The 13172-nt window shown below is 35.9% G+C and overlaps 1 protein-coding gene across 5 annotated transcripts; it reads left to right on the plus strand.

The window, feature by feature from the left end:
- Window positions 1-6693: 6693 nt before the first annotated feature.
- Window positions 6694-12277, plus strand: LOC109002118 (protein FAR1-RELATED SEQUENCE 6-like). 5 transcript variants are annotated; one of them, XM_018979725.2, is made up of 15 exons: window positions 6694-6936; window positions 7051-7093; window positions 7489-7543; window positions 7782-7825; window positions 8181-8253; window positions 8336-8428; window positions 8498-8587; window positions 8658-8786; window positions 8858-8947; window positions 9014-9103; window positions 9177-9266; window positions 9337-9526; window positions 9601-11355; window positions 11444-11587; window positions 11697-12277. In XM_018979725.2, the coding sequence occupies exons 5-14, from the start codon at window positions 8194-8196 to the stop codon at window positions 11464-11466; spliced, it is 2610 nt and encodes an 869-aa protein (XP_018835270.2). In that variant the 5' UTR covers window positions 6694-6936; window positions 7051-7093; window positions 7489-7543; window positions 7782-7825; window positions 8181-8193; the 3' UTR covers window positions 11467-11587; window positions 11697-12277. The 5 variants fall into 5 exon arrangements, with proteins under 5 accessions (XP_018835270.2, XP_018835266.2, XP_018835269.2 ...); XM_018979721.2 differs by lacking the exon at window positions 7051-7093; XM_018979724.2 differs by lacking the exon at window positions 7051-7093 and having other exon boundaries at window positions 11444-11580.
- The last annotated feature ends 895 nt before the right edge of the window (window positions 12278-13172 follow it).

A 13172-nucleotide genomic window follows, 5' to 3' on the forward strand; every position in this document is an offset into this window, starting at 1 on the left:
AAGAAGGGTTTGTTGTAGTTCATGAAAACGATGTTCTTTAGGTGCTGATATGGTGCGAAATTCACATCTTGCTGCTTTGTTTTTAATGGGAATAAAAATTTCTTTAAAGGATGAACTATTATGCGAAATCATGCGCAACAATGAAAGGAAATTGTTGTTTTTGATTTTTAACTATTGCTTGTTTTTGGCATCTTAAGTCATGCAAGAAAAAGGTCATATGTTATTTGGTTGGGCTTCGGCAGGGAGAGGGAGAGCACAGAAGGAAGCGTAGAGGGAGAACGTGGAAGGAGAAATTCGAATGGAAGATTGGGGAAGAATGTGGAAAATGTGGGAAGTAGTCTAACGAATTGTTAAAAAAAAAAAAAAAAAAAGGCTAGCTCAGCTGGTGTGTGGTGTTGGAGAATTTAATGGCCTAAGAGTAGAATTACTCAAAAAGAAAACTCAAACCTCCAGTCGGCCTATTACACACCACACACCTACTGCTCACCAACCCGGTTCATCGGCACGTCACGGTTTGCCTTTCTTCCTCACTCCCTTCTCTGTGCAACCCCTTCAGATGAAGACCTCACTCTCCCTTCTCTGCTCTGCGCAGCCCCTCCCAGACGAAGACTACCATCGAAGCCCTCAATCCTCACTCACCTAGATGAACACCGAACCCCACCCAATAAAAAAATATGTAACAAGAGATTAAACTTACAGGATGGACTCTTGCTTACAGATACAGAAACTGAATAGGAAGATTCTAAATATGGACTCTTCCTCATATCATAATAGGAAGATTCTAAATAGTATACTCTCATTTTACTTTTATATTGTCCATCAATCTTTAAATTTTTCTTTAAAAATAATACATAAATAGATTGAAAGCGATAAAAGTGTAGTATGTAGTAGGGGTGAAAACCGACCATATTGACGCGGTTTTTGACAAAAACCGCCACCGACCGATGGAGGGGATTTTCATGGGAGAATCAACTAGACCGGCCGATGGGGAGGAAAAATACCGGCCGTATCAATTTTGGTGGTTCTCAGTCCCCCTAGCGGTGAGGTTCGTATGAAAGAGTAGAGAGATAAAGTATTGCAGTCTGAGAGAGGAGAGAGAAAATGAGAGAAATTGAAGAAGAATATGGGAGGAGAAGAAGACGAGCTCAAATCGAAAGGACGCCATTTGGTTTAAATAAAATGACTTCATTTGGTTTAAGACCAAACGGTGTTGTTTCACTTATATTTTTTTTGTATACGTTAGGTTTAAAATGGCGTCGTTTCACTTAACCTTAAGTAGAACGGCGTCGTTTTAACTACGATATATATATAAATAACTATTTAATAGGCCAGTTCGGCGGTTTGAACCAGGTTCAAACCAAAACCAAACCAGATGACGTTAGTTTTAAGGAATTTCTACTATCGGCCGACTGTTTCTCTGCCGATTTTGATCGATTCTATGCCCTGGAGATCGGACTGCATCGATGTCGGCCGGTTTCATTGGTTGTTTTATAGCCCTAGTATGTAGTATTACCCATTATAATTATTAGATTATGGTTAGGGGTGTAAACTCAAACCGGAAAATCGGACCGGACCGGACCGGTTTTGAACCGGTCTGGTCCGGAACCGGTTTTGAACCGGTCCGGTCCGGAACCGGTTTTCAAAATGTAAAAACCGGCCAGTTCCGATCCGGTTCCGGAATTTTTTGGATAGGACCGGACCGGTTGATTAAAAAAAATAAAAAATAATATTTTTATATATAAGTTTTATACAAAATATTTTATATATATTAAATATTAATATATATAAGTTTTATATATAATGTATAATTATAAATTTTTATGTGAAATTTTATATATAACATATATATTCATGTATGAAATAATTTCTTATTATAATTTATAAATTATTACATAAAATGTTAATACTAAATCACTAAAAGTTTATAACTAATACTAATATATAACTTATAACTATACCAATAGTCTAATATTAATACTATTATATAGTCTAATATATTAATAAAAGTATAAAACAGTTTTTTTTTTAAATCAATTTTTTTTTATAAACAAATTTTTAATGACAAATTGTGAAATTTACATTTTAAAAAAATCGGAAAACCGAATCGGACCGGACCGGAAACCGGTAAAACCGGAAGTACCGGTTTAGGAGGGTAACCGGTGCGTAATCGGTTTTGAAAAATACAAAACCAGTACATACCGGTTCGGTCCTAGATTTTATCCAAAATCGGACCGAACCGGACCGGTTACACCCCTAATTATGGTACAAGTTTCTTTTAGGAAAAATGATGGTACCCGTAAATTTTATAACACTCATTTGTGGTGGAGGAATACACTTATTTTACAATGACGATCACCTCTATTTTTTTTAAACAATGAAATTTATTGATAATATCCATCAAAGAAGATCAAGAATACAAGATGGGAGTCCTCCATCTATATAGAGTCCTCCTTTAACTCTAGTGCACTCTTGGCTAAACAATGAGCCACATTATTAACTTCCCTTTTAGCATATTTAACATCCCATCTCTCAAAGAATATAAGATAGTTTTTACATCAGATATGATCATCCCTGCACAATTCCAAGTTGAATCATGCTATGTGATACTGTTAATCACTTGAAGAGAGTCCCCTTGCAACACGATTCTTCTCAAACCCAATTCCCTGCCAAAGATAGTCGCTTATAAAGCTCCATAGGATTCAGCCAGCAATGGATCATAGGAAAAACCTTGTTGCAATCTCTTAATGGCTATTACTTTCCCTTCTCCATCTCGTACTATAATACCAATGCCAACTTTGCCAAGAGATTTACTTAATGATGCATCCCAATTAATTTTAAAGAACCCCCAACAGGAGGCTTCCATCTTTTTATCTCATTTTCCCCACCTTCTCTTGGTTTAACTATCATGGCTTTTACTTCCTTGAAATCCTGCAGTAAGTTTTTTGCTTGCTGCAACACCTGGTTTGGATGAGAGAATTTATCCTTAAATACAAAGATGTTTCTTCTCTGCCACCATTTTCTTGCAATTAACATTACCTCTTCCATCTGCTTCTCATCAAAAGATTCATCCATAGCTATAAAAAAATCTTTAAAACAACCTGTTGAGAGATTACTTTTTTGTATCTTATTAGAACATCAACTCCATACATCTTTAGCTGCTATACCCTCCCACAGAACATGGATGGTATTTTCCTCATTTGCCAAACATATTAAACAATTTGGTGACTTCACTTCTTTTCTTCTGAACAGGTTTGAATTTGTAGGTAATGCCTTTAAGCGAGCTCTCTAGAGAAAGACTTTTTCAGCATTTGGTATGTTTAATCTCCAAACTCTGTACCACACATCTTCCTTGCTACCTAAGTGTGAAGATTGTCCTTTTGCTCTATCTAATATCTCAATTTGTAGACAATATGCACTGATATGCACTTCTAATAGCAAATTGTCCACTTGTTGTGCATCTCCATATAAGCTTATTTGCACTATTTGATAGACTAATAGGGAACTTTTTTATATTAGTAACTTCATCATTGGAAAAAATCCCATCAATTAGATCAACATTCCACTACTTTGTATCTGGGTCAGTTAGAGCTTCAATTGTATCACCTTCATTGAGTATCTATGCAACATTTTGAACTTTGTATGTTGTAGGTCGAGGTAGGGTTGTACACCGATGGGTTCGGCATAGTTTTGGTGCAAAACACCACCGACGTCTGCCATGAGTATATTGAACTGGTCGAAACCGTGGGTTTGGGGAGAGAAAACCGATCATATTGGTCTCGATGTGCATCGGTGCAGTCTTTGGTTTACCATCAGTGTCTTCTATGAAGGAGGAGGAACTGAGGAAGAACGAAGAAGCGTCGTGTCGTCTTCTGCCATGGAAGAAAAAGAAAGTTGCAGAGAGGAAGAAGGCGACGCGAGGAAGAAGAAGAGGGGCAGCGGGTGGGGGTTATTAATTCATTTGTTCTATTATATTTTATTTTTTTAACTTTCAGGCCCTAAAACGATGCAGTTTCACTCATTTAAGTTAACAGCACCATTTTATATACATATATTCAAAAAAATAATATAAATAGATTAGATTGGACGGTTCAGCGGTTTCCCAGGGGTTCAAACCGGCACTGAACTGCCAATATCGGTTTTCCCTCAATTCCTCTAGCCCGCCGATAGGTTCTTTGTCGGTTCCAACCGGTTCCATGCTCCAGCGATCAGTCTAATCGGTTCACAACTGGTTCCGACAGTTTCTGTACACCCCTAGGTCGAGCTATCCACTTGTCCTTCCATATTTGAATATTTTGCCCATTGTCAATCCTCCACATAGATCCTTCTTCCACTAGATGCCTAGCTGCCAAAATACTCCTCCTACCATAAGATGGTCTGGATCCCACTTTAGCTTGGATAAACGAAGTACTTGGATAATATTTTAGTTTATGTACTCTTGTTGCAAGTGAGTCAGGCCTTTGAATTAACCTCCACCCTTGCTTGGCTAGCATTGCCAAGTTGAAACTCTCCAAATCTCCAAATTCTAGTCCTCTAACATTTTTTGCCTTCCCCATTTGTGTGATACCCAATATGATAGAAATAAGGGTAAGTGGTGTATGGGGATCCCACATTGCTTGGGAATGAGAAGTTATTGCTCTTTATAAGGTTCCAATGGGGTTCCAATTGTATCATTGACAAATCCTTTTGAAGTATAGGCCATGTGGTTTAGGTATTCCATTTGGACGTTACAAATGATATCAGATACAAGTTTATAAGTGACGGGTAGTAATTTCTTCTACCCATCCGGGTATGGGTTGTTATATTTGGTATCAGAGCTAGGTTTGAGATTCTGCAGACTATAAACATATGAGATTTAGATATCTGTGGCTTTTAAGAAGTAACTTTAGATTTAAGCTGAAGATCTTGAAATTGACATAAGTTTGACCGAAAGCCAGGTTTGAGATTCTGCATACTATAATAAGGAGTTTGATGGAATTTGAGGTTTTCGACTCGATTGGCTTATTTTGTAGGCTGTAGGACATGACTTGGATATGATTTTAGGTAATATGAGCTAACTCTCCGGACCTCAGGGATCGGGGCGTTTCAATTTGACTCCATGAAATCCAATGGATTCTATTTTCATTTTGTTGTTGACCCCACCAATAATGACACATGATCTTATTTTATTTCCTTGAGAACGACTTTGGGAGGCTTGAATACACCCATGCAATAGGTAGGCAAGGCTTGAACCACTGATTTTAGCAAAATTTCTTTACCTGCTTGTGACAAGAACTTAGTCTTCCAGTTACTTATTTTGCTCTTCACTCTCTCCAGTATACTTCTAAAAGCTTGAGCTCGAGATCTTCTAATGATATCTGGCAGCCCTAAGTACTTTTCATAGGATGAAGATTTAACTCCAGCAATGCTCGAAATTATTTCCTTTGAATCTTCACTAGTATTGGTGCTGAAGTGGATATATATTTTGTCTTTGTTCATTCTTTGTCTTGAAACTCTTTCATATGTGCCAAGTTTTGCAATCAAATGTTTCTACTCTATTGAATTAGCCTTGCAAAATAACAAACTGTCATTTACAAAGAATAAATGATTAATGTAATTTTGGCCTCTAGCTATTGGAATACCAAAGATTAGTCCAACAGCTTCAACTCTATTAAGTTATGAGTAACCTATTTAAAGCTCTAGAACAAATAATGAATAATGAATAGGTAGGGTGAAAGGGGATCACTCTACCTCATTCCTCTTGTTGGCTTAAAGGAACACTGAGGAGAGCCATTAATAAGTAAGGAATAGGATATTGGTTTTATGCATTTCATTATAAGATCAATCCATCTTCCATTGAATCCCATTTGAAAGATCATAGCTTCCAGAAATTCTTATTCAACCCTATCATATGCCTTGCTCATATCTAACTTCATTGCCATATAACTTGATTTTCCAGTTTTCCTACTGGTCATAGAATGCATAGTCTTATAAGCAACCACTACATTGTCCATGATTAACCTTCCATGTATAAATGCACTATGTGTGGGAGATATAATAGTAGGTGAAATTTTCTTCAACCTATTAGTCAACACCTTAAATATAATCTTGTAAATAACATTACACAAATTGATTGGCCTGAAATCTGATATCTTTTTGGGATGCTTTACCTTTGGGATTAATGTAATATATGTTACATTTATGTGACTAAGATCATTGTTAGAATTGAGAAATTTGAGTACAGCTGCACACACATCCCTTCCAACAGTTGCCCAATGGTGTTGATAAAATACTGCAGGGAACCCATTTGGTTCAACTGAACTCAAAGGGTTCATCTGGAATATAACATCTTTCACTTCCAGATCAGTGAATTCCACTATAAGCTGTCAGTTCATTTCCTCAATTCTCTAGTTGCAAAGAGCTAATAAAGTTTTCAATGTTTTTTGGGCTAGTAGAGGTAAATAACTTTTTTTATAAAAATTATTAAAAAGAGCACTAGCCTTTGCTGGAGAAGTGGCTACAAATCCATTCTCTCATTTGGAGATTGTATGTACAAACTTTTTATTAAATGAAAAAAAATATAATTTTAAGAGAAATAGTTTAATAATTTTAAAAAATTTTAAAGATAAAATTATCTAGACTTGTATTACAGTCCCCATTTAAAAACTTTAGCTAACATTTGCTTTACTATCCGAACCGCGCGATCTTTTGGGACGATGTAACCTAAACGACGCGTTTGTAAGAGAAATAACAGAAGCAAATTTCATTTCGAATTCGTCTTTCCCCCGCCCGAGTCATTTGCCCTCTTCTCCCCTCCCTCAAATCTCCTCTTCCGACGGCGTCTGTGGTTTCCTTCACCGGAAAACTCGTCTCTATCTCTCACTCACAAACGCATTGAAACAGTGACGGGCTAACTGACGCGTGGGTCTCAGGCACAGCTTTGGAACTTGGTATTACACTGTAAGTTGGTTGCCCGTGTGCCTGCCTCTCTGTGTGCAAGTTTCTTTTTGATCTATCTCTGTGTGCCAGTTTCTTTTTGATCTATATCTGTGTGCCTGCCTCTCTGTGTTCAAGTTGGTTGCGCGTGGGTCTCTGTATGCAAGTTGCCTGCCTCTCTGTAAGTTGGTTATATTTTTGTTTTTGTTCATAATCTGTTTGACGGAAGTACTGCACCAAAACACAGCTTGTGATTATTTGCATATTTTAACCGTTGTCTAAGCCACAGTGAGTATTGTCTAAGCCATTCATATTACCTGTAGACAATATCTTTCTCTGGCCACCAGAGATGCCTCTTCTCATGGCATTCCAATACTTAATAGAATGTGATGTTTACAGTCTTCACCAATATAGTTGTCCATCCTTTACTGAATGTTGCACATGTCATCAGCTACACTAGAGGAGTGTGTATATATATAAATATTATCCTAATAGCTTGGTGGTTATATTTAAGCTTCTTTTCTATTTGTGTAAATTACATTTGAACTTAATATAATACTGGATTCCATTATGCAGGCAAATAGAGAAGTATACTTGCGTAATTGCATCTATTAAAGCCCATATAAAGCTGGTAAGTTCATTTATGATAATGGCTTTTCCTTACTTCATTTATGCATTTTCTCTATATGTGTGGTCTTTTGAATTCTGTGAGTTACAAAATAAGATAAGAAATGTAGTAGGAAATATTTGATTCATAGCCATTAAGATAAAATGTGAAGCAAGGGCAGTTGTGTTCTTCCAGGAACAAGTAGTAGTTTTTTTCCTTTTTCTGGTATATAAGAATAATCATTCTATTTAATTGCATCTAGGTTTGTGAAGGGATCCGGGAGCTACTTCAACTTCCCACAGATAGGTCTTTACAAGGCCCTGTTTTTTAAAATTTCACTTGAATGTATACCTTGGTTACTCTTATTACATGAACTCATCTTGTGAAGAAAAAACAAAAAGCAAGGAAGTGAAAACAGATATTATTTGTCAATGCGACATATTGCTTCTGTAGTTAACCTCTTCATCTCAAGAGCATATTTGCATTTACACAAGGAAGGGAGAACCATTTTACAAGGGCCTTGTTTCAACACATATAATGAAATGGACGAGATGGGTTTCGAATGGCCTAAAATTTTAGGAATTTTATATTGGTCAGAATTTTATGTTGCCTGAAGTGATTTTATTGAATAATTGTGAGTTGACTAAAACTAAATTCTCAGTTTAAATAGCCTGATGGGCAAAGGGGATGATGGAAGGCCACCGAGGCCTACTACATCGATGTCATTGATCCAGGTATGATACACATTACTGATTTGTATGTCTTGGTGTATGATATTTCCATTTAAATAATCTATTGTTTATTTGTATATTATAGGGATATTACGGTCCCGTAAATCCATACTACCCACCATTTATGATGCCTCCAAATACATATCCAAATCCATATCTGTACCATTGGGGTAACCAGGTAGATTGAATTTAAAAAAAAAAAAAAATCTATGTGCATTTGCAATGAACTAACACATCTATATTGTAGCATCCATCGATGCCACCTCTTGGACCAACTCTACCTTACCATTCGTTGAATAATCCTGAGGAGTTCAGAAAATTTCAAGAGACTAGCCAGGTAGATAGAATTTTTTTTTCTAAATTTTTCTGTGCCTGAACACTGAACTAACACATCTATATAATTGCAGCATCCGTTGATGCTACCTCTTGGACCGACTCTACCCTACCCTTCGTCAATGCCACCTCTTGGACCAACTTTGCCCTACCCTCCATCGAGTAATCCGGAAGAGTTAAAAAGATCTCAAGAGATTAGCCAGGTAAATGGAATTTTTTTAATTTTTTTTTCTACGTGCATTAGAAATACTTTTAACACTGTGCTTGATTACAGCATCTGTCGATGCCACTTGTTGGACCAACTCTACCCTACCCTCCATCAAGTAATCCGGAGGAGTTAAGAAGATTTCAGGAGACTAGCCAGGTAGATAATTTTTTTTTAAAAAAAAAAAAAAGTTCTGTTTTAACTAACACATTTATATAATTGCAGCATCTGTCGGTGCCACCTCTTAGACCAACTCTACCCCACCCTTCGTTGAGTAATCCAGAGAAGTTAAAAAGGTTTCAAGAGACTAGCCAGGTAGATGGTATTTGTTTTGAAATCTTTTTTCTATCTGCATTAGAAATACTCTTAACATTGTGCCTAATTGCAGCATCCATTGATGCCACCTCTTGGACCAACTGTACCCTATTCTTCATCGAGTAATCCGGAAGAGGTCAAAAGACTTCAAGAGACTAACCAGGTAGATGGATTTTTTTTAAAAAAACTTCTCTGTGCATTAGCAATGAACTAACACATCTATATAATTGCAGCATTCGTCGGTGCCACCTCTTGGACCAACTTTGCCTTACCATTCGTCGAGTAATTCGGAAACGTTCAGAGGTTCTGAAGAGACCACACAAAGTGTAAGTGATTCGTCCACCATGCCTAATAGTGCAGAAAGTGAGACGGATGTTGAAGGTACATCACATGCAACTGATCAAAGCTGTCATATTAATAGCGGTATTACACTTTAAACCCAATGATTGCCATACTCAATTTATATGATATAAATACTAATTTCGTTCATTTTGTAGAGGATAAAGAAACATCCAGCATACTTAAAGAGTCAGAGGGGACTAATGATGTATCTGATGAGGATGAACGAGTTGAAATACCAAAATCTGGTATGAATTTTGCCACTGAGAAAGTGCTTATGCCTTATTACAAACGATATGCCAAGCAAACAGATAAAGGAGGTGGCGAAATATTTAGTGACTACGTTGATTGTCAGAACTTTATAGACAAAGTCGGACACTTAAGGCTTGGTAAAGGAGGTGGCAAATCACTCTGTGACTACTTTCATAGAATGAGGGAGATGGATGATGGTTTTGTTTCTATTATGGATATGAATGACGAGTTCAGAGTAAAAAATGTGTTCTGGGCTGACGCACGCAGTCGAGTGGCATATGAGTATTTTGGAGATGTTATTACTCTCGATACGACGTACCTAACAAATAGGTATGGTATGCCTTTTGTTCTCTTTGTGGGTGTAAACCATCATGGCCAATCTATACTGTTAGGGACTGGCTTGATTTCAAGTGAAGACACAAGTACGTTTGTCTGGTTGTTCCGAGCATGGTTAACGTGCATGAATGGTCGGGCTCCCAAAGCCATAATAACAAATTATGACCGAGCAATAAAGAGTGCTATTTCTACTGTATTTCCAGATACTCGTCACAGATATTGTCTTTGGCACATCATGCAAAAGCTTACAGAAAAATTGGGATCCCACACCCAATTCAATGTTGGGTTGAAAACTTCTATTGAGAGTGCTTTATATGATTCACAAACTTGTGGGGAATTTGAGGATAAGTGGAGGCAACTACTTAATATGTACAATCTTGGTTCTAATGCATGGCTGCAAGGGTTGTATAACGAGAAGACTTTTTGGGTACCGGTTTACTTGAAAAATGTATTTTGGGCTGGTATGAGCATTTCAAAACGGTCTGAAAGCATGAATGCTTTTTTCGACGGGTTTGTGCATTCTGGTACAACATTGAAGGAACTTGTTGATCAATTTGACAATGCTCTAAGGAATAAGGTGAAGGTCGAGGCAACGTCTGATTTCAATTCCTTCAACCAAACAATTCCATGCATATCCCCGTTTGGCATTGAGAAACAGTTTCAAATGATGTATACTAATGCAAAGTTTAAGGAGGTCCAAGAAGAGGTGTTGGGGTTGATTTTATGTAACTGCACACTCGTTAGCACTAAAGGTTGTGTTTCCACATTTGATGTTTTGGATCAAATTTCCATTGATGATGACCATGTTAAAAATGTGCATTATTCAGTTTACTACAACGAAGAGGAATGCGAATTTAAATGCATGTGTGCGTTGTTTGAGATGAGGGGAGTTTTCTGTAGGCATGCATTTGCTGTATGTCGTATGAAGAAAATTAATGTGCTGCCGGAAAAATATATTTTGGATCGATGGAGAAAGGATTTAAAGAGGAGATACACATTGGTCAAAAGTAGTTATGATGACTTGCGAGACAATGCAGATGCACAAAGGTATGAGGTTGTGGTGAAAAGATGTTTGAAATTAGCAATGCGTGTATCCCAAAGTGATGAGCATTGCAATGCTTTTTTACGCCTGTTAGATGAATTTGAGCATAAATTTGAAGGCTTAACATTTGAGTCAAGACCCTACCCAACCAATGTTAAAGAAAAAGCAGTCATGGAGAAAGGTAGAAAGATATCAAGCCCCCACGTTCAGGAGAAAAGGAGAACTCCAATGAAAAGGAAGGTTCCGGTTGTAGAAATGGTCGCAACCAAGAGAGAAAAAACAGGTAATAACTTTTTTATTTGCAATTTGTATATATACTAACTGCATGCGTATTCATTTCCAATAATGTCTCTTTTTTTCCTGGAATATAGACTTGCAAGAAAATCTTCGTTGATGAATCTCATTCAAGTGAGCTTCTGCTATCTCAACTTGTGTTAGTGTTGATGGTTTTGTTGTTGGAATCCAACATAGTATTGTCACACAACCAACATTATCGGACAATGAGGAGGTGTGAGGTTGTCATTTACTATTAGTTTCTTCTTTGTTTAATTGTTTTCAAGAAATTATTAATAACTTTCTGATTAATTAATAAATTTAGAAATTGTTGATCTGCTTGTGTTTCAGAAATGTGACTAAATTGCATGTGTGTAATACTGTTGACATTCCAAGCTCAAAGGTGTCATTTCATGGAGAAGCTGAGGCCATTTTAGAATCTGTGTTGTTTTCATCAAATTGTTATTGTGGAGTAGTTGGTAGCAATGTAATTTGCAATTAGTAGCTTCTTGTGCTTTGTAATTTGTTATAGTTGTAGTTGTAATTCTTGTTTAACTTTGCCACTGTATTTTGATACACTTTAGTAGCAGGGTTTTATGTTCTAGCCTATGTTTGCCACCGTATGCCAAACATGATATTCGTGTGATTAGCTTTTGATTTTGATGCTTGATAGGTGTTGGCTGTTGTAATGGTTTGTGTGATTAATCAGGGTCCAGAATGTCATAAATTAGCGTCCAAACACCAAAGAGCATGCTGGAAGCAAACATACCAAAATGACGTTACATCTTGTAGTACTCCTATTTTATTTGTCTTCGGGCATAATATGTAACCTAGCTGTTCTGTGTCAGGAAACTGGATTCCCCCAGCCTACTCTATTATAAAGTGATTACCCTTGGATCATGACAGATCGTGATCATATTGGAAATTTGTTATTTAGCTGCATTTGTTAAGCAGTCCTGAAATTATTCGCCATATTGTGATAACTTTCTTCTATTTGAAAATAGGGCTGCAAATGAACTGAGTTGAGTCAAGTTTGAATAAGGATATGCGAGTTCGATTAGCATGTTTATTCGTTTGAATTCAGCTTGAACTCGAATTTTCTTGTTTGAACTTGGGTTCATTAACCATTAATGGTGTTCGAATTCGTTTCCAATTCGACTAGAAGTAAACAAATGACTCAAGCTCGAACTCGATTTTTTTTTTTTTGTAAAAACGTTGTTTGCATTCAAAGCTCACCTCAATTTATTTTATTTCATTATTACAATTTTTCTAAATTATTACACAAAATATAATAAACAATTCAACTTTTTCAAATTCTAAAATAATTTTCTCAAATTTTTATATAAAATATAATAAATAATTCAATTTTTATTTTATTATTCACAAACTATCTCAATTCATCTTTGAATTTAAACCATTCTTATCTTTTAATTAATAAAAAATTTTTAAATTTTATAAAAAAAACTAACCGTTTAACTATTCAACCAAATAGTTTGATTAAAAAATTATTATGGTACAACTTTTTATAAAATAAATTAACTTATAGTTATAATTAAAAAATAATAATATATAAGATAAATGTAATAAATTAAACTATTTAATATATATAATATATAATATATAATATAATAAATCAAAAGTTCTAGTTGTATGATATATTATTATACTATTATCTTAAACACACTTGAGAAACATAATAAATATATTAAATAATGTAAACTATAAATAAATTAATAGTATATAAAATATAACTAGCATGTAATAAATATATTACATACATATATAACATATGGTATGAGGTCTAAAATGAGCTCAAATGAGTCAACT

This window comes from Juglans regia, chromosome 2 (assembly GCF_001411555.2).
Source record: "Juglans regia cultivar Chandler chromosome 2, Walnut 2.0, whole genome shotgun sequence".
Classification (NCBI taxonomy): Eukaryota; Viridiplantae; Streptophyta; class Magnoliopsida; order Fagales; family Juglandaceae; genus Juglans; species Juglans regia.